This window comes from Zychaea mexicana, assembly GCF_025766255.1.
Source record: "Zychaea mexicana strain RSA 1403 chromosome Unknown BDB00scaffold_2, whole genome shotgun sequence".
Lineage (NCBI taxonomy): Eukaryota > Fungi > Mucoromycota > Mucoromycetes > Mucorales > Lichtheimiaceae > Zychaea > Zychaea mexicana.
Window position 1 is genome coordinate 391,503 of NW_026516665.1, and position 21,131 is coordinate 412,633.

At 40.8% G+C, this 21,131-nt stretch overlaps 5 protein-coding genes across 5 annotated transcripts; 2 read left to right on the forward strand and 3 right to left on the reverse strand.

Moving 5' to 3' along the window:
* The first annotated feature begins 447 nt into the window (after positions 1-447).
* Positions 448-2,389, forward strand: BDB00DRAFT_795952 (uncharacterized protein). The gene is made up of 3 exons (XM_053121431.1): positions 448-1,043; positions 1,194-1,809; positions 1,907-2,389. Exons 1-3 carry the CDS (start codon positions 600-602, stop codon positions 2,113-2,115), a joined length of 1,269 nt encoding a protein of 422 aa, XP_052985498.1. The 5' UTR covers positions 448-599; the 3' UTR covers positions 2,116-2,389.
* On the reverse strand, positions 2,390-6,511 carry BDB00DRAFT_795963 (uncharacterized protein). The gene is made up of 17 exons (XM_053121432.1): positions 6,180-6,511; positions 5,986-6,060; positions 5,757-5,818; positions 5,584-5,655; positions 5,406-5,501; positions 5,182-5,292; positions 5,011-5,101; positions 4,926-4,939; positions 4,796-4,858; positions 4,504-4,704; positions 4,295-4,404; positions 4,084-4,201; positions 3,720-3,986; positions 3,523-3,620; positions 3,375-3,462; positions 2,971-3,270; positions 2,390-2,871 (listed from the first exon to the last, which is right to left on the reverse strand). The coding sequence occupies exons 1-17, from the start codon at positions 6,325-6,327 to the stop codon at positions 2,551-2,553; spliced, it is 2,235 nt and encodes a 744-aa protein (XP_052985499.1). The 5' UTR covers positions 6,328-6,511; the 3' UTR covers positions 2,390-2,550.
* Positions 6,512-9,215: 2,704 nt separating this feature from the next.
* Positions 9,216-10,875, forward strand: BDB00DRAFT_898244 (major facilitator superfamily domain-containing protein; the record flags this gene model as incomplete). The annotated part of the gene is made up of 7 exons (XM_053128533.1): positions 9,216-9,341; positions 9,426-9,491; positions 9,583-9,621; positions 9,716-9,733; positions 9,821-9,959; positions 10,049-10,303; positions 10,385-10,875. The coding sequence occupies 7 exons, from the start codon at positions 9,216-9,218 to the stop codon at positions 10,873-10,875; spliced, it is 1,134 nt and encodes a 377-aa protein (XP_052985500.1).
* A 531-nt stretch (positions 10,876-11,406) lies between these two features.
* Positions 11,407-14,357, reverse strand: BDB00DRAFT_949006 (HD phosphohydrolase domain-containing protein). The gene is made up of 14 exons (XM_053129563.1): positions 14,125-14,357; positions 13,993-14,069; positions 13,865-13,925; positions 13,676-13,775; positions 13,578-13,594; positions 13,454-13,505; positions 13,246-13,363; positions 13,147-13,166; positions 12,886-13,075; positions 12,739-12,805; positions 12,628-12,672; positions 12,355-12,560; positions 12,128-12,284; positions 11,407-12,022 (listed from the first exon to the last, which is right to left on the reverse strand). Exons 1-14 carry the CDS (start codon positions 14,207-14,209, stop codon positions 11,730-11,732), a joined length of 1,488 nt encoding a protein of 495 aa, XP_052985501.1. The 5' UTR covers positions 14,210-14,357; the 3' UTR covers positions 11,407-11,729.
* Positions 14,358-14,689: 332 nt separating this feature from the next.
* BDB00DRAFT_795980 (Alpha/Beta hydrolase protein) lies at positions 14,690-17,042 on the reverse strand. The gene is made up of 10 exons (XM_053121433.1): positions 16,689-17,042; positions 16,494-16,607; positions 16,383-16,420; positions 16,229-16,316; positions 16,001-16,148; positions 15,752-15,922; positions 15,332-15,683; positions 15,178-15,253; positions 14,927-15,109; positions 14,690-14,867 (listed from the first exon to the last, which is right to left on the reverse strand). The coding sequence occupies exons 1-10, from the start codon at positions 16,950-16,952 to the stop codon at positions 14,781-14,783; spliced, it is 1,521 nt and encodes a 506-aa protein (XP_052985502.1). The 5' UTR covers positions 16,953-17,042; the 3' UTR covers positions 14,690-14,780.
* Between the last annotated feature and the right edge of the window lie 4,089 nt (positions 17,043-21,131).

Below are 21,131 nucleotides of genomic sequence, written 5' to 3' on the forward strand. Positions count from 1 at the left end.
CAGCTACGCGTGCGCACCATACGCATACATCACACCGGCTGTTTCCAGCACGGCCTTTATTGTGCGATATTTCCACGTTTTTCCTGCTGTTGGTAGTGCTTGTTGAGCAGCATTATTAGTGTTATTTTGCAAAGAATGCCGACCCATATTTCTTTGGCTCTTACATATATAACTTGGTCAGTTTTCATCTCTTTTATTTTTCCTCTTATTTGCTCTCCCATTCTTTCCTGTTTCTGCTCGAGTAGTGCCCCCCTCCTCTCTTTAATAATCAAGATAACTGCTAGCTTTTCAACACTAGCTTCACTGAACCCACACTCCCATTCTTTTACTCTACACTGTCCAATCAAATGTACAGCTGTGACCTGTTCTATGGAGATGAGGCATTTAATTTTGGACAAGATGAAAAGCATCAATTACAGCAACAACAATCCCTCTTTCAGCACCATCAGCAGCAGCAGCTACAGCAGCAACACCAACACCAAGGGTTACTCTTGAACGACGCATACCCCAAACTACAGCCTTTATTGGATTACACACCGGACTTGGTTCCTAATGATACGCCAGACGACGATCCATTAACGAGCTTTGACGATTTATGCATGCCAACCTCGTCGTCGTCACCTCAGGTATCGTCGTATTTACAATATCTCAAAGAACCACCCGCGTCGGTCGACTATTCAAGCGTAATGATGCCCGTAATGTCAGCAGCGACATCAGCTACTTCCACAGTCGACGATGCTTCTGCTGCTGCTGCTGCTGCCGCAGCCGCAGCCGCAGCATGTTGTTGGCCTGGAATGGACGCCACTGCAAACAGTCTACTTCTATGTCCAAACACAATGTTAGCACCCGAAATTTCAACAACACCAACAGCAACAGCATCGACAACGACAGGACTACGAGCAGGAGGAAACAACTGGTTTTGTGAGCCTCCTGAAGCCTACTTTGGCAGCGATTTCTGCAGCGAACCAACCAGCAGTAGTCCTGACGACGGTTTTCACCATGATTCGCTAAGTGGCATGACCCGAGAATACGTCAGTCTGAGCGTAAGTTTTATTTTTGGATGAAATATACCAAAACAAGAAAGGGGAAGATTGAGCGGGAGGACATGGGTTTTCTGTCGTGTAACATATGCACCGACAATCATCCATATATGCAAAAAAACGTATATATTCAAGTATAGCGGTAATTTACAGGATGTCAACTCGTTTGTCGCAGAAGCAGATTCTCAAAAGCATGCTGCGTCTATCCACCTTTCCTATTCGACTCCAGAGAACTTACAGTTTCTCGGAAACGAGGACAGCCTAGCACAATTGTCAAGCTTTGCTTCTGTGCCGGCGTCATTAACCAACTTGGCGCCTCCTCTCCCACCACCTTCCCATCATAATCACAACCATCTCAATGAACATCAGCACCACAGCAATCAAAACCAGCCATCATTAACACCACAATCTCCCGATCACGATGACTCTGACAGTGAAACAGTATCCTCCACTCGGTCAATCACATACTGGAAAGGCGACTTGTGGAAATCTGCCTACGACAAAGTGGCAATGAAGCGGTCGAGGAGAAAGAAGATCAACAGAAAGAAGTCGGATATTTTATCCAAACACAAGCGTAGCGGCAACAATAACAAGAAGTCGGTTTCTCGGTCTTCACCATTGCCTGCATCCGAGAGTATCAGTACATTTTTAGCACGCCAAAGATTATCAGATGACGAAGAGCAGCACCAGCCTCCACAACCACAGCATCCACCAGAAGAGGAATACGACATGGAAGAGGAGGATGACGAATATGTTTTCCGTGGTGATGGTAATGATTCATCAATGATAGCATATTGGGTGCAGAAACAACGATAGCAATGGCGGCAATGCAATGAAAGCTGACGTTACTTAAAAAAAATGTGCAGGCCAATCTACTAGTAGCCTGAGAAAGGGCCGAAACGTCGACAAAGCATGTAACCACTGCAAGCGATCTCATTTGCGCTGTGATAACATGCGGCCGTGTCGACGATGCGTTGCCACAGGGAAAACTGGATGCAAAGATGTCGAGCATAAACCAAGAGGTCGGCCAAGGCTCAACAAGAACCAACATAGTGTAAAGACCAGAGGAATATAAAGAAGGTGTTGCATACTTTCCTTACTTCCACTTTTCATCCCTTTCCCCTCTTCTAGATCACTTCTTGAGACTTAGTTATAGTTCGACACACATCCTCCTACCTTCCCTATAATTTTCATCCGACCTTTATACCCTTTTATTTTACAATTACTATAACTATCACTATTACTACTTCGTACGTGTATAAACTGAAAAATGTATAAACACGAACCCGCCAAATAATCACGTAAAGGCGATAATTCAACAATTAATAAATGTTCCGACCCATTTCACTACAACTATGATATCCGTAGAGCAATATTGCTTTTAAATAATTACTATTATTACTGCGCATCACCCTTTATCTAAAACATTGCGCTACATATATATGATATTATATGGTGTGTGTGTGTGTGTATGTGGGTGGGCGTTCGGTGTACACGTAAGAGATACAAATTAAATGTTGCTGTCACTACTACTGCCATCGCCACTACCAGCTCCACTTCCCGGGGGATGAAGTAAGTTGTGGTTCTGGTCGTCGTTAAGTACAATATCCTTCTCATTCGGAGAAAACTCGGACGTTGTCTGTCGCAAATCTAACGCAGAATGCGAGCTACCATAACTGGATCTATCCAGCTTGAATGAAGACATGGCTTCCCGGAATCCAAAGTCAAGTGAGTTGGCCGGTGATGAATTGTGCTGCTTATCAAATGCAAAGAGACGAAGCGCGGTAACAGCCTGTACGTTTTGACGGTCGACAGCAAGATCTAGCGGTGCCTACATTGAGCAGAAGATAGATAAAAGATATATACTGTTTAAAACGTGCTGTGCCCTTCCATCGCATTCTAGTGATCGACATATTCCAAAAGAGGTTACCTTCCCAGATTCATCTCTTGCATCGGCTTTTGCATATCTTTTTAATAACGCCAGCACCAGCCGGACATTATTGTTCGCCGCAGCATAGTGAAGGCTGGACCAACCCTTCGCATCGGATTGATTCACATCACTGAACCATTGTAACAAAAACTCTACAGCAATTTCATCGCCTTGTTCAACTGCTTTATGTAGAGCCGTTTGACCTTCTTGGTTTGGATTTTTGTAATCTACTTTGGCCCCTTGAGCAAGATAACGCAAAGCATCCGTAAGGCGCGACTCTGTAATTGCATCCCAGAACTCCTAAATATTTATAGTTGAGACACGCATTAAATCGGTATATGCTTCGTAGAGTTGCCTAACAATAAAGACGAGTATACAGAGAAATACCAGTTTCTCCATGTTACCTGATTGAGCACCGCCTCGTCTTCGGTCTTCCGTGCTACAAAGGATCGCTTCACATATTTTTCTGTAATCCACAAATCTCGCTCCGGTCTAAGACGGGTTTAGAAAATGAGCTTCTAGAATCGAGATATCATGTCTTAGATCACTGACCTTGTTGAATCTTGATGAATGCGGAAAGTCCCCATATCTTGCGGGATCCTTTCTTGAAATATTTCGTTTGCAACCGTATTGCCGAGTCGAAGCATTATCTTTTTCGTAGAAATCCCAAAAAAAGGTGGTGCGATTACTATGGGATAAGTGCTGCCTGCTTTTGCTGCTAGTGGCACTATTATGAATTAACACTGTACCTCGATCGTTTCAGACTCCCACTTATCAAGGGCAAGGGATCGTACTTTGCTGACGTGAACACCAAGGCTTCGATGGATACCTGAGCACTCAATGCATACAATCACACCAAGATTCGTACTGGCCCATTCTGGACCGGATGTTCCACAGTCTGCGCATAAATTGTTTCCTGGTTCTTCACGTAATGTTTTCAAAAGTTGCTGGTCCGTTTCTGAGTTTGTTGATGAGAATTCTTTCAACTTGGATTTAGGTGAGGAGTCAGACGTGCCCTAAATGATAGTATGTTTGGTTTCTGCATAAGTAGCTGAAAATGTCATCGTATGCTGCTGAAAGAAAGGAAGAAAAAGGGAGTGATTTTGTATATACCGATGTTGCCGGTTCAGGCATCGCATTGTCAGAGTTGAGTGCCATTTGGTTCGCCATCCTCAAACGGTTGACCCATTCATGCATATCTTGATCGTTTTCGGCTTGCAGAACAAGGATACTGTTATGAACATACATCATCCGTTGTTGTTAACCATCAGCTTTAATATATACACCTCGTCGGTCTTTTTACAGACAGATGTAACAATCTTACCGTGAAGGAGAAATGACCTCAAAGCAAAAACGGCGATCGTAACCATCCGTAAGTTTGACACTGCACACGCGTAGATTATATGATGTTGGAAGATCGTCGTCTTTAGGTTGCTGTTGAAATAAAACCAGAAATACAGATAATCAGTCGAACTCGTTATTTGAGCAAACTATTGTGGTAAGTTTACATTCACTAGCTTGATGTACACATACCTTTGGACCGCGGTAAGTGCACTTCAACTCTTCTCCCTCAATGATGAAGTATTTACGGACCCAACTTTGCAATACACGCCCCCCTCTTCGTTCAAATAGGTAGCCTGATTTTGACACTGAGGACGACGATGGTGGATGGGTGGGTGCTAGAGGGGAACCTGGCGAAATACCATGCATGGGACTGTATTCCGATGCAGCATTCTTTTCCATACCACAATTGACGTATGAGCAATCACTGCACGCTATCCTCTTTCATCCCCTATAATCCTCCATATTATCCATCTTAACTCACCTGTGCACAAGTGTCTTGATAGTTGCGGCTCTCTACTGACTCTTCAACGTATCGTTGTCGCGACTATATGTTCTCCACATCACTTAGCTAACTTTACTCCTCTGTTTCCCACCATAGTAGTTTAACCTACATCATGTATTAAGCCTGTATAAAGCATAGTAAGTAAGCGGCTGTCCTGATGTTTTATTTTTTCCACGGAGTCTTTTTTTGTGTACCTGTCAAGTCGCGCATATATGGCTCGAGGTCTTTTAAAATTTCGTAGCTTTGATGATGAAACACTGACTCGGTATACATGTAAGCGAGTACCTAACATATTCTCAGCATCGTCAGGCTGACTCCAAAAGAAAACATGTGTCCATGCATCCCTTTTTTCTTTTCTTTCTTACATTCTCCATGTAGTCGACTTTCTTCCTGGCCTCGACATCGTTCAGTGTTTGTACATAATCCATGTAAACTTGATGAAATCCTTTTCGTGTATCGGCCAGCTCGTTTGCGGCCTATCCAATTCGATAAGCTGCCATCACTTGGCTGAGATTTGTCGGAAAGGGGGATGAATGGGAGTATGATTCTGGATAAGCGAAGGAAAGAAAAAATTGCCACAAACACATGCCTCGGGTATCATAGGGTCTCTTGGTTTTTTGGACATATACTTGCTCAACGCCGAATCCACATCATCGCTTGATTTTTCAAATCGCTTCCTTACATCCTATAGTTATGTTTTCGGTCAGTACTGCAGGATTTTATAGCTTGGTGAATATTTAAGACTTTGGAGTATATGAAATACTTACTTTGACCGGTGAAAGTGTGTCCCTCATGAATTTTTCAAGCGGCTCAATAAATGTAGTGGCTACGTGCGAATTCTATGATCCGCCATCCGTTATTGAGTATGATAATATGTTTTGATTAAGGTCACGTAGTATGGATCACAATTAATAGTTATAACATTGATAATACGACTTACAAACATATGGCGGCATTTTTCGACCTCAAGCATAGACTTGCCAAACTTTTCCAGCGCGTGTGCTATAATTGAAAAGCAAATGCACAGTTATCATCTTGACACTCCTTCCTGGCTTCTCTTGCTTCTTTCGCTGATCACACTTGATAAAGCTTATTCTATCCTCCTCTTCTTCTTTTCGTGTTATCGTTTTTATTTCTTTTTCTTTTGTGTTAACTCATCGTAGCTTTACCAACAATAGGGTCATCTTGAGATTGTCCAAATGTCAGAAAGCCAAGTGCAAGTTCTTGTTGGCGCAAGCTATACTCTTTATAATACAATACAGAATTGAGCCACACAGTTTTGCACTGTTCTCTTTTGTGATGCCACACATTACTTCTTCTTCTCTTTCCTCTCTCATTCTAAGCCAGGACATCATTTCTTTACCGCTGGAAAGGTTCACTTGGGCACGAGAAAGCTTTAAAAGGGATTTGAGGGACGATTCAAAGTTCTGGATATTTTCTTCGTGGGCAACGACACGTTTACGAAAAGTGGGCGAATCCTCAAGGCAGCCCTTCAGGTCGAGAGCGGGCATAATGAGAATCTTGTTACAGGGTGGTGCGTGTTATAAGAGCTTAGCAGGTAAGTGTACGATCCCTCGAGACAAGAATAGTACGCAACGCTTCTTTGCATGGCAGATTAACTCCGCAAACCTTGTGTGCCCTGGAGAGCGGGTGGTTGTCATGACAACAGTTGGCTGTGTAGGACCGATTTTCCGGCAACAAGATAAACTGTTATACTGTAATCCTACTAGACTTCCACCTATTCATGCAATCTATGTGTTGTCATGGACTCTTCTAAGCTTTTAGTTACCTCAAAGCATCATTCATAAGGAAAAGGGGCCTGCCGGTTGCATTCTGGTTTCGACTCGAACAAGCTTTATATGAAAGAAGCACACAAATCTTTTGTCAGGACGCAACAAACTACCCATGATGACAACAGCTATGCTTGTTTTGTGAGTCTTATTATATGAGTGATAGCAACGAGATAACATTCGTAGCCAGTGCATCTAACCCTCGATATCCATAATCATTGGAGGAACTTAATAAGAAGATTAAGCGTTTCTATGGTTCTACCGTATGTATTTTATGGTAATGTACATGATTGGCAAAACTAGCGTCATGGCGTTTCCTTTCCTATCATCTGCAGCGTACTCCATGCGATTATCATCTATGGCTTTTGAAATTTCGTCGGTTGTGCTGTTAGAAGTGCTTCTTGAAAATATCAGTTAAATATGACACATTATTATGTGGAGGGTCTTTAATGATGGCAGAGTCGTACAGTTACTACATATGACGTTTCCAATCTTTGAACAGTTTCTAAAACGATTATAGTTTACTAATCGTGCTTTATAGATAGGTACTTATTTGGTATAATACGGTTTAGCACAATTATGGCTAGTGTACACTTATGAAGTTTCTCTTGATCCTTGCTGCGACTTACGTGGATGTATGAGAGTTCGATTACAGCAGTTACATAAACATGTTACTGCGGTATGGTCGCTCGGAATTTTTATATTGACGGGGATGCTTCCACGCTTTTGAATGAAAAGATAGAAAATACATTCTATTAATCACTAGCAATGTTAACCATCAAGTACCGTGTTGTACGCATCGCTTGTATTTGTGACGTACCAAAATATTACTGTACGCTTTCAGTGAAAAGCTGGTCGCCCTTCATTCTCACATTGAGCAAAAACACAAAAGATAATGTATATATCAGCAGTTTATGGATGCGCTACACAGTTTTCGTCTTTCCGATACATGTTGAACATATACAGAAAAACTGATACATTTTCAGCTCTCATATGAGCACTGTAAACTACCCGGCTTTCTCCAGAAGTCCGTTACTTTTTCCCAAGCGAGCTTGTCCACAGCGAAAATGTCAAACAACGTTTTCCCAGAGATGAAACAAACACAAAGTATGAGATAGCGTGTGAATTGCTTTGAGTCCAAACAAAAGAGAGAGATGCGTTAGGTGGGACAACCAGTGAGCTATCTTGGACAGAGGTTCCTTAATAGAGTTATTGATCCGCTGTCTTAAATCATTTTTATTATCAAAGTATGCTACGATTCAAATATTCTATAAGCACACATTATAGACGTAGCTGCTCTATCTAGAAAATAGAAGCATTTAATATATGCCCGTAAAAAGAAAATTACTGATTCTTTGATCCACCATGTATAGTAATAATAAGAGATTGTTTTCGGTAGGTTAAGCCCAAAATGAAAACTACCAGATTAAGAGTTAGTACCACCATCGGATCACACAAAAGCCAATTTTTTTTCCTCGGCTGCGATGACAAAGTATCAGTTGATCTTAGGAAATCTAGAGGACATATGCTAATTTATTCACCACCGATTATTCAAAAGATACTACCAATGAACCACCTACTGTTCAGACAAGTTCGGGGCATGACTAAGCTACAAATCAGTTAACCTAACGGAAAAGACGAAGATTGCTTGCCGGCAAGAAGGATCTTGCAGTGAAAACCCATTCCTTTGAACTCAAGTTCTACGGTGGAATACGCTGCCCACGTTATTTGACATGCCCAGAAGCGTGCGCAAAAATTTGGGCGTTGCCGTGTGTGAATGCACTATACTTTGCATTACTAAATGCATTGCACAGGAAAAATTTTGCCTCTTTTTGATTGTGTAGTGCTGTTAGAGAAAATGATAATAAATCCGTACTTTTTTTTTTGACATAAAAATCCTTTCTTTTAAATTTGTATCCCTTTTTCACAGCGCATTTTGTTTGTTTGTAACATCACTTTTCGTACTTACCAAGCATGTTCTTTTTAAAGAAGAGATCGGGGCAAGGAGGTGGAGGCGACAGCTCACCCGACAGCGGCAGTCTTAACAAAGCAGACAATATCCATGCGGAGAAGGCAACCGGAAATAGTTCACCTATTAGCATGTCTGAGCTTTCTCCACCTGTGGATGAAAAGGAGTTGCGACGACTGATGTGGAAAATCGATCTACGAATCATCCCACTTGTTGCCCTCCTTTATCTTCTTTCTTACTTGGATCGTGTTAATATCGGTATGTCAGCTTTAGTAAAAGCAATTAGTACAACAATTTTACTTACTAGAGCGGGCCCTATCCTCTGTTTCTCGTAAAGGCAACGCCAAGATAGCTGGTCTGATGGACGATGTCGATATGACCAGTGACGACTATAACTGGGCATTATCTATTTTCTACATTGGTTATGTAAGAATAAGCGACACAAGTATAGTGACAGCGGTATCCATACTAACGCCAATCTATTTAATCACGCTTTAGATTATATTTGAAATACCTTCGAATATTATCCTGAAAAAGATCGGTCCAAGGATATGGCTTTCATCAAGTAATTACTAACTATACTTAATATATATTATGGACGAAAAGTTTGAGCAGAAATGTTAACGATCGGCTCTGATGTATGCTGTTAATTTACAAAACGAAATTTACAGTAATGGTGACCTGGGGTGTCATTCTAGCAGCGATGGCTAAAGTCAAAACTGGACAGCATCTCCTTGCCGCCAGATTCTTCCTCGGCGTTGCTGAGGTTTCTGATCTTTCGCTCTCTTCTCAAATAAGGTTACTGTATGTAACTGGTCAAGTACTAATGCTAGTAGTTTATAACTATTAGGCAGGTCTGTACCCCGGCGTTCTCTTTTATCTGTCGCTGTGGTACACGAGAAAACAGCAGGCTACGGTATGGGACTTTGTTGTCGTGTTAGGATAATTTAATCTGATGTGGATCCTAAAATACTAAGGAAGAAACACTTATAAATCTGTAACATTAGCGAATTGCTATCTTCTATGGAAGCTCTACTTTAGCAGGTGTAAGTACATTTTCATCATGTCTTCAACATGTTGTTCTAATCATTTGCTTAGTCGGTGATTAATAGTGATATTTTCTCTTCATACTTGTATTAGGCATTCGGCGGCGTTCTGGTACGACCGGGCATAATATCCTTGTGCGCGTGTTTAGTCAAAATGTCCATTTCACTTGTTACTAACGTTTTATACTTTAAACGACAGGCTTACGGTATAATGCATATGAAAGGCCTTGCGGGGTTGAGCGGCTGGCAATGGATTTTCATCATTGAAGCTATTCCCACAATCCTAGTTGGAGCGTTGACTTACTTCATTCTACCCGACTATCCGGAAAAGGCAACGAGTAAGTATTTGCTTCTTCATACATTTCTCACTGCTAACGTAAACAGTTGAAGCCGAAGATCGTTAAAGATTCTTTTACTTAAAAAACAGTGCTTAATGAGCGTGAGCGAGAAATCATTGTTGGCTTAATGAAGGTGGATGTTGGACCTGCTGTCGAGAAACACTGGTCTTGGATACAATTTTGGGCGGTGTTCAAGGACTGGAAATCGTATGCTTATGGCTTGCTATCACTCGCTGCATGCACTCCTATGTTCTCCCTGAGCATGTTTTTACCTAGTATCATTCGTGATCTCGGGTTTGAAAGTGTCACAGCGCAAGCGATGACAAGTGTTCCGTACGCTATTGGTAAGTGCAAGCTTTGAAATCTTTTGGTGAATACGAGAAACACAATGTCATTAACGCGCTTTATATATATAATGACTACAGCCTTTGTGATCACCGTTCTCAATGCTATAAGCGCTGATAGGCATCAAGAACGTGCATTCCATATTGCCATTCCTTCATTTGTGGGTGTTATCGGCTACATGCTTCTGATTGTCTTGCGGAATAGTGGCTCAGCAGCACGCTATGTAGCAGCCATCATTACCGTTACTGGTGCGTTTGCAGAGTCTCCTCCAAAAACATCCTGGTTTTCCAACAATTTTGGTGGACAGACGAAGCGTGCCGTAGCATTAGGTTTGATCATAGCTATTGGAAATATCGGAGGAGTACTGGGCGGTCATCTATACAGAGAAGACGACGCTCCATATTATGTCCGCGGTCATGCTATTAATTTGAGTCTGATGGGAGTACTTGTGATTCTGTCACTAAGTATCAAGTTCATAATGTATCGTATCAACAAGAAACGCGATAATTTGACATCAGAGGAGTACCGCATTGCTTGTGAAGGTGAAGAGCTATGCGACAAGGTACAGTAATTTTTTAATATATCGCTGTTTGATAATTGAGCGGTTTATAAATTGAAAGCTAACAATCCCATCTGTTCTATACACTTATATAATCTAGCATCCTGATTTTAGATACATTCTTTGAATTGCGCCGTTTTATGATATAAGCTTACATGAGCTAGACCTATATAAATATAAGTGATATTATATCTACTTATTAAAACATACTACACGACATTTAAATTGTATACAATGTAAAAATGTAGATTATAATAACAGTACATAAAAGTGCTGTGCTGGTAGATTTCACTATGAAGAAAGGCCGACCGGCCCCACTCATTATGAGATCTGTGTTGATGTCTTTACGTACCATAAAAGTGTTGGACTATGCACCATGTCATGTCGCAGGGAATAAAACGGTTGTTTAATTCATTCGTTGTAAAGGGTTTATCCACAGAAATATAGTACATATGCACTAGAAAAGGACAATAAGTTGCTCACAGAAAATGCTTATGTTTTCCCATCGAGGAAAAAATACATAAAGATGCAGCAGTTCAAAAACTCTGAATAAGGAACTTTCATTTAAAAAGAAACAGAGAGGATTTCGTGCCTCCTACATATGATATCTTTCATCTGTTTTGGAAAAGAAGATTAAATTCGAAACCCCAATCCTTTAGAAGACACATCTGCCACGATCGGTAATTTCCGCAAATAAGTACAGTATGCATGTTTAGAGCAGTAGTAACACCGTAATTGTAATATATATGCATTATCAAAGTTGAATTTATAGTGTGCGTACTACTGCGTTATGAATTTGATTTGCAAAGGTATTTAATCATACATTTATACAACGTAAATTGTTAGTAACCACGGAAAGCAAGCACTTATTTACAGGATCCTTGCCATTTCTTTACGATATCGTTTCCGTCTGAGCCCTGTAAACTTCCAGAACGTTGTCTCTTCAATTTAACAATTTCATCATAGTCGTTGGGAAACGTGAGTGCCGCGTTTGGTTCTGCCTTGGACTCGCTGGGAGCAATGCTTTTCAAAAGTCGACGGAAGGCTTTCTGAATTGCTGTGATTTTCTGTGGATTTCGTGTGAAAACGCGGACAACGACTTCTTCAAACTGCTGTGGAATCATGTAAGAGACTTGCTGTTTGGGGATCGTAAAAGATTCTAATTTACAAAGATACCGTAATAGCGATTTTAATCATTTCGGTTAGTATTCAATAGATTTTAAGTATCCCAAATATCAGCCGTATGTGTATTAGCAGATCGTACCGTTATCATTAAACTTAGAGTAAAACCGGATTGAATCGACCGGGTTTCTGTCCTTCATTGCGTAGTTGATCTTGATCCACTTTACAATCACATCATCCTCGGTCAAATAGTCGTTGTTGCTTTGATGTGATACTATTTCAGTTGCCGTGATTGTGCTCTATTTTATATATTAATATTCAAACAGATCGATATGATAACTAAGAAGAAAATCAAGAGAGTTTTTGTACCTTATTCATATGAGCTGCAAGTTCCGTAGGTAGCAAGAATTCATCGACAAACTTATATAGATCTCTTGTTCTCAAACGTCGCATGATTGATCGTGACTTTTCCAACTCTTTTGTTTTTGAACGTTCGATCACACGCAAAATATCGTCTGTCAAATTCAAATATTCTTCTGGCTTATCCACAGCAGACGAAATACCAAGTTGGGAATCTTTTTGTTTTTCAAAAGGTGAGAAAGTTGGTTTTAAAAAAGGAAGCCGTAAACGGTGGATACTTACCAGCGTGAATCATTGCATCGGTAATCATCATTTCAACAGCCTCAGCTAACAGCAAAAGTAATGAGCTACTATGTAAGGATAAAAAATTTGATCAAGGCAGAATTTTCTTACCAACACGGTGTGTATAAATACGTTTGAAAAGACTGTATCTTGTATAAAACATCTCGTATAAATTGTACTATTTGTTACATGATGCCGTTAGTTTTAGAAAGCTTTAGAAGGATTGACTACTCCCCTTCCAAAATACCGCCAACTTACCACTTCTTTGTGGTGATAACAGATTTCATTGTTGACGACACGACTATACATCAAAAGACGCTTAGCATCGTAAGAGCTGCGCAAGCCAAGGTTCTGGGCATCACGCTCAATATAGTCAAATTTGTCTACATCCACGCTATTCCGTTTGTTTGCCACGATGTCGAAGAGGAAGGCTCGCCCATCGTATTTGCTGCGTTTTACATCTTTTAGTAAATGACATTTTCATCCAAATCATACTGAAAAAAGGTGTAACATTAATACTTTTGTGATCGAGGAGTGCCCTATGTATAAGTTATCGTATATGAGTTTCATTTTCCCCTCTGACTTGCTTACAATCCAGTAATATCCAACTGTTATTACCGCAATCAGATCCTTTATCAAGTTGATTTCGTTTCGTTCAATGTCAATGTTATTATCATCAATCAAATACTCCAACATCATCTCGGATGCTTGTTCGTGTGACCACTGTATGCCAGGTCTATGAAGTCATATCATGTTTTCACATGTCAGTTGGTTTTAACTACTACTGCCCTCGAACCATATACCTGTCATTCCTAAAATCTCTTACCGAGCTTGTGGCATCACTTGGTTGTCGAAGACATGACTGAACGGGCCGTGTCCTGGTATAATCTCACGATTAATAAACACACGGAAAGATTATATTTACGTCACGCTTATTATATTATACCAACCCAGATCATGACAAAGGCTATCCATAATTACAACAGCAGTTAGCGAACAAGAAAATTTACTGAACAAACTATAGGATAGTACTGGGACCTTCACTCACCCTGCTAGCTTGACACATTTAACTTCATCTTCAGTAATACGTAACTCGGGCTGGTCTTTTTGAAAACGCTCGATCAACGTACCAGCAAGATGCGACACACCTAAGTAAAAGAACAAACAATCAGGATATAGAATCTGTTTCCCACGATCATTTTGAATATCTTTTTCCAAGACTTATTCGTCGTCGTACCAATAGAGTGCTCAAAGCGATTATGACTGCCACCAGGGAAAACAAAGTATGTTGCTCCGAGCTAAATGATCCAACAGTATTAACGACCATGATAGTTTAAAAAAAAAACCCTCCACCTGAATATTCACCTGCTTCAAATCACGAAGACGCTGAAATTGAACAGTGTCAATAAAGTCAAAGCTGTACGAGTCCAATTTGATGTGACCTACAAGACAATGAGTATTGAATTTGTAGTAATGCAGATCGATCCGAATACGTACCATGTACAGCGTCATTGATAACCTTGAAGTCTGAAGACAACGATCCGTTGTGTTGAATTTGGTCGGGATCAGTGTCAATTGCCATTTTGTCAAAAGAATACAGGAAGAGGAAAAGAAGGGGGTCTATACCAGAAAAGGAAGACGAGCCGGAGCCTTATTAAAAGCACCGAAGAACAATGACGGATGGGCGGGCTGGTGATACCATAATTATGCGGAAACAGGTGCTGTTTCCTTGTGTTTCCTTTTTGGTTCCCGTCTCCGTTGGATATACCCTATACTTTCCATATAACTTGTCTAGCAAAATTAAGGTTGCACTATCAAATACGGAGACAAGGTTGCCGTTTGGTTTTTCGATACATCCGGTTCCTGAATCAACTTTTAATAATACTTTGTCTCCGCACCGTTAATAGAATAAAAAAATGAATGGAAGTGGTATCGAAGTTTATAATTAATCAAGTAGAGTTACATGCTATATTACTGCTTCCATGATGAGATAAGATTCATCCACTTTTTGTTGACCAATTTTTTTCAGCAACAAAAAAAGTCTGCATTAGCTGCCATTGTCTAGAGTAAACGAATACAAACAGGTTTATTGTGTAGATTACCGCATCAGTCAAGCTAGATTTAGCTACTTTACGTTCGTTAATGTGAAAATACTAGTTTGCTGGCTTTTCATTAAGTGGCGCGTTTTGGAGCCATCGTGCAAAGAAATCCAGTGCATTCTCTGGTTGATCGTAGGGTACCTGTATATCTAGCGTTAAAAAACAAGAACAGAATTTTGAAGAGAAATTGAGAACTTTACCATGTGACCTGCGTCAAACACACGCAAGAACGTCAAACCGTCATGAGATCGTACTTCTCCAGCTTGCTTAAAAGTCTTCTCATTGTACCAAGGTTCATCGGCTGCTTGTCCATAGCCTTGTTTGCCGGGCCATTCCATGTTCAACGACCAAGCCTTATTGCCAAACCAATTGCAAATCCAATCCTATAGCATCACTAAGTTAGAAAGAGGCTATGTACAGAGGTCACAGGTCAATTGGGTTGCATCATTACCATATCTCCCACGTAAAGAAGAACTCGGACGCTTTCATCAAGGGTTTCAGCGACCTGCTTTGAAAAATCATGCGCGCTGACAGTATAATCAGGTATGCACGTATAATTAAGTAACTTTGTAGTTATATTCGCTCCTCCGTGTTCAAATCCTTACCCATCTCCCGTCAATGCAAAGCGATAACCAACAGAATCAGAGCAGCCACTGTACTCTCCTGCATCGTCATCGACCCCAAACTCCCATCGAACTTCGGGAAGATTCGCGTATTTGCCGATTGCATCGATCTCGTCGTAGCAGAGGCCACTATCGCCTGTGCAGTTCTTTCTAATATCGTAAGGGTTCAATCCAGTGGCATCAAAATTACCCTGCTGGGTACGTTCGCAATAAGTATAGGCAGGTACACACGTCAACGAAGACGGGAATTTGTAGCATGCAGTCATAAGTTTCTCACAGCGGGGATAGGCATTGCGCATCTTCTCACATTCTTCCTCATCAAAAAGAGGTTTGTCTGTATAGATACATTTGAATTAAAACAAACTGTGAACGGAAAAAGGCTATCGTTTCTCTCAGACTTACATTCGGAATCGGTAGCACACGAATAAGTCTCATAATGTTTAAGCTGGGTACGTGGCTCAGTCCAGCCATTACCAATCAGCATCGACTCAAACGGAATATGGATATGGCCTTCTTCTGCAATCTTGTTTTGATGAATAATTTCCGAAGCAAGTGCAGGTAAATAATGGCCACCTAAATTGTTGGCCCGCAAAAGAGTAAATGAGATTGCGGCATGGAGATGGTCTCGCTTAGTTTGTTATGCAAACATACCATAAGATTCACCCGAGATATGGAATGGATTATTCGCGTACTCAGGAAATTCGCCAAAGAACAGTTGCAAGAAAGCAGACACATCACGAGCTGACTGTTTGGTATTTCTTATCTTGGATTTACCATAGCTATAACCTACGTTTACAGGCTGATAACAATGCCGTATATAGTCAGAAAGCAAGTCTCGCGAATAGGAAAGAGAAAACGTAAGCTGTTGTAAAAGCGTACCTGATCTAAAAAGACAACGTTAGCAACGCTGTTCCAGCTATACTCGTTACGGACCGTAGCGTTTCCAGATTTATCTACTAGGCAGGGACTACGCACATCTGTTAGATATCAGCGCTGATACGTGTATATCATTAACTTTTGTTCATTCTCTTACCCCAATTCCATCCAGGCACCCATCATGGAGCTGCATCCCTACGTTAGCCAAAATAAGGCCTATCAGGAAATCTGCAAGCAAGGAAAAAAAACTTCGATGCATATATCTTACCGGGCCGCCGTTCAACCACAGGACTACAGGATCAGTTCGGGGCGAGGCTCGAGATTCGAAAAACCAAAAGAACAAGTGATCGTCTGTTTCAAAGTTATCAATATAACCCGAATACTAAAAGATGGGAAAAGTGAATAATTCAGCAATTGCGACGCGCAAAAAAAAATTGGAATTAATTGCAACAATTTACGTTACCTGAACACCTTCCTCACATGAAAGGGGCTGCTTGACGCGTACAGCATAATTCTTAATTCTGTCACTTCTCAAAACACGGAATTGCTGCGCCTGTGCAGGTTGCTGTTGTTCCGGCAGTTGCTCAGCAATAGCAACTGTTTGCTGGTCGGTGGCAATGGGCCACTGGTCGAGGGAAGTCTGGTCAAGAAACCCTAAGTCGGCGTATGCTGTGGTCCACGTTGTAGCAGCAGCTGCAAGGGACAGTAGTTGGATAGTGAACCGCATAAAAAGATATGCAAGCAGAAAAGCGTATCGTTAAAAAGATTGCTGCTTTATGGAATATATACCTTGGCAATGTTTGCTGGTGTGTTACACAACCGAAACTCGGACGAGTGGCGCGGGGATATCGGGCGGACATGTTCATGATTATAGCAATGTCATAATACACAATGCATCCTTTACTTTTTTGAAGAGGACACATGTTTAAAAAGCCATTTTGTATCAATCTGTTTAATAGTAAGCAGCCCTCCATCGTAACCATTACAAATGAAAAACAAGTTTTCAGCAGCGGTTTTAAAAAGGGGTTCTTTCCAGCGTACTGTAGCGATGTATAAGCTAGTTTAAAATTGACGTTAGTATCTTCGCTAAAAACTCATTTTCTTGTGCTAGGAGCTATTGGTTAGCAATCAGCTAAAAAAGCTTAAAGCATTCTCGGGTTGCTCGTAGACCACCTATGAGATAGACTAATAAGATGAAATCATTAACGTCGCATAGTGAGGGACGCATACTAGGCTTATATTGTCAACAAATATGACGGACAACAAAAACGCGCAAGAACGTCCGAGCACAGTAGGAGCGCACTACTCCTGCATGTTGCAAAGTTCGCTGATTGTACCAAGGCTCATCGGGTGCTTCTTGGTATCGCTATCTTATACTTGAACACAAAGCTTTGATACAACCAGCTACAGATCCAATCCTGCGTTTCTGAGACGCCCAAACTAAGTATCAACCAAATTTCCAAATCTCTAATAGCGAAAAGAGGAGATGTTCAGTGAAGATTACCATTTACCGCTAACAAAGAGAAGAACACGAAAATCCTCGTCGATAGCTTTAATCAGTTGCTTCGAGTACAGTAGTCTCGAGCACTATCTTAATCACTGCTTAGGAACATGCTATGATAATGTACCTATAAACTTCTAAATTTAAGTACTTACCTGTCTTCTGTGAATGCAAATAATTCGAAAACGGAGAACGAGCACTCGCTGCACTCCCAAGCTTCATCATCGACGCCTAATTCTCGTCGAACCTTTTGGTTGTTTGTACATCGAGTGATACCATCCTTCATATCACAGTAGCAAACATCAATGTCACCTGTATATTCCTTTCAAATGTTGTAAGGATCTAATCCGGTTGCACCGACTTATTGTTGTTAGGGTATCATATCTCGCAGTAGCTGTAAGCTTTGGGGCATGTGGATTTATCCCGAAGGATGATTTTATCAACATCCATCAAAAATTCACAAAGAGGGGTAAGTATGATACATATTCTTATATCCTTTCCTATTGAAAATAGATTTGACTCAAACATTACAGGCAGCTCCAAGTTAACTGTTGCACTATTTACAGCGAACATGTTGTCAAGAAGGAAAATCATGGAGCCTTTCATTTGTCAAGAGTCACTTACATCTGGAACCGTTAGCGCATGAAAATGTTCTAACGTGCTTAATTGTAATTGAATACGTGGCTCTGTGTCCGTCCATTGCCAATTAACACATATTTGTGAGGATTATAATGGCTACTTTGTTCAATTACAATCTTGTCTCGATAGATAATTTCCGAGATAAGTGCTGGCAAGTTGCACCCGCCCAAATATAACATGTTTGTTAGTAGTTTAGTTGTTTATCTGTAATATCCATCCAACATTTGCCGACGAAATACATATGGAATGTACTGTTTGCAAGGGACAGCTGTAAAAATGAGTAGAAATCATGGGCTTACTGCCTTGAAGCTAGCATTTTTGATTTACCAGAAATAAACCCGATACTTTTTCGCAAATAAAACCATAGCATTCACATCAACAATAGTGAAAGTTAGATGGTGATCGTTTATTAACAGTTTAAATGTCTAGCTATAGTATAAAATATCTTGAATCTCAGAAGACTGCACATGGCCATCTCCTGTTGCGTCAATTAAACAAGGCATAAGTTTCACTCTTTTGTGTTCTTCCCAACCCAACTCTGTCCCTTTTCTCTTGTCTTTCCATTTCCTTTGCTTTCTTTTCTCCACCTGTCTCCCACCTGTTTCCTTAATATAATAGATACAAATTATGTAACATATCAATTTTATTTAGAAGAAACAGATAAATCTGCAGTTAAAACATGACAATTCAACTCGTTTGCCCTTTTACAATAATCCTTTCACAGTTAATGTTCTCGCTTGCAAGGACCTTGTAATGCTGCACTCAATTCTCGGTTCCAAGCAAAGAGAACCGGGATGTTTCCAGTTCGATTCTTCCGTGGAACCGACCCGTTAAGAACCGACTTGAAGAAAAACTGGCTGTTACTACCACTAAAAGCGCGCACAACGTGTCCATTATTTGACTAGACAATTTCTGGCAGTGTTGACATTCTTGAAAGCGTTTAAAACGGCTAGCGAGGGAATTTGCTCACGAGGCTAACGACGATAATAACAGTGATATTGATTGCGCTGACCCCGAATTATATGAACGACAACGCATGGCTGGATTGCTTACCGCTCTCGTTCGCACGTTTACCGCGTGGAGTACCGATTGATGCTTTTAAAAGCACATTTACTATTCAGCACCTGTCCCTTTTACTCCAACATGTGTATGGCACTGGCAGCAAGCTAAGTATGTGTCAAGGAGAAGCACATTTTGTGGAGGATCCAGAAACTCTTATGGCGGATTATATTGTATATCATTAGTGCTCTGGGGGATGAAGTCTTTGACTTGATACCTGTGGGGGTCAAAGCGCCAGTCGTAGCTCCACTAGCCAAATCAAAATGATTTCGTCAAGTTCGGTAAAGAATTGAAGGACCTGATGGGATGCTTCAAAAAGCAGTCGTAGATCCGCTGACATACGGAGTCTTAGTGGTGGATGGTTATCATTGTTTAACATTTAGCATGCAGCTTCTGGATGGAGGGCACACATTATGTTGCGTCACGGTACTTTCGAGTTGCTCCGTACAGTACTCCACAGGACGATTCCAATGTACCCAGTAAGTACAGTATCTTACGCAGCTCAAGTCTTTGTTAAAACTGACGGTATTGAAGCTCGAAAAATGCGTAGCATCACGAATTTTAGAAAAATCAAGACAATCCTGGATGCGACCGTCAATTCGAAATACTAGTTCGAGCCGATGAATTGCAGCATTAAGCCTTCATTGTACATGCATTCTAGCATAGGCAAAAAAACCCGATTTTGTAAATAGTCTATAGCTCTAGCTCCCAAAATGTACTCTTCATACATGAGTAAAGAATTGACTGTATAAACTGTAGCTTAGTAATTAATATTATTATCTGCCTAACATGAGACTGTCAATGTAGGGAAACTGTCGTGCTACTACTGCTATTAATTTTGTTATTATTGAATGCATACACTTGTGGGCCATAGCCGGAGCAGGACTCATCAATTCCTGTGACCATCTCACTCGGCTTTTATGCAGCGAAATAAAACAGAGCCACATAAAGAATTCTTTGGAAAGAATTAAAATATTTAATTGACCATTAAAACCTCGGTCATCATGCGAAACCAGACATAAGCAAGAGTGGGAAGAAAGGGTGGGGCCCTGTATGAGTTCTAGTTCGGCTAGTCCTAACATGGATCTTAGGCATGTGACCGATGTGACGGACGCGAACCAGAACTCCTCAAGTGCTTCCATACCACAGAGAAACAGCTTGAATTGAATGAGCTTGGGGAATAATAGAAATGGTAAGAAACAGATGAGAGTTATCTTTGAGACGTTGTTCTATTCCAACGATAAACAATAAGCTTTTTTTAAATTCTACATATCAAAAGGACGATGTCTATTCATCCGACTATTGAATAAAGTATGTATTGTATTATGATGACTGATCAAGGCCGTGCATCAGAATTTGTGTGGAACTCTTTATCTCAATCAGGGCACTTCTTTGAAACTGGCATTAGCTGGTATGATGTGTGGCTTCGCTACCTTTTAATCGGCTCATCGTCCTGTTTACGTACAGTTGTACCCCGGTTTTTGCAACCGAGGGTTTTCCGATTTTTTTTGCAAAAAGTGAGGATTTGCAAGTAACGGGGTAAACAATTCTGCTTCAAATAGACACTGGGTAAGTCATCCTATAAACACTAGCCCATTGTTTATCTGTCAGAGATGATGTACGATACGTTCTGTGGGGATTTCACACAGCTCTCAATGTTACTACTTGCATATATAGAACCGTTCTTTTATTGAAGCTGTATAGTGC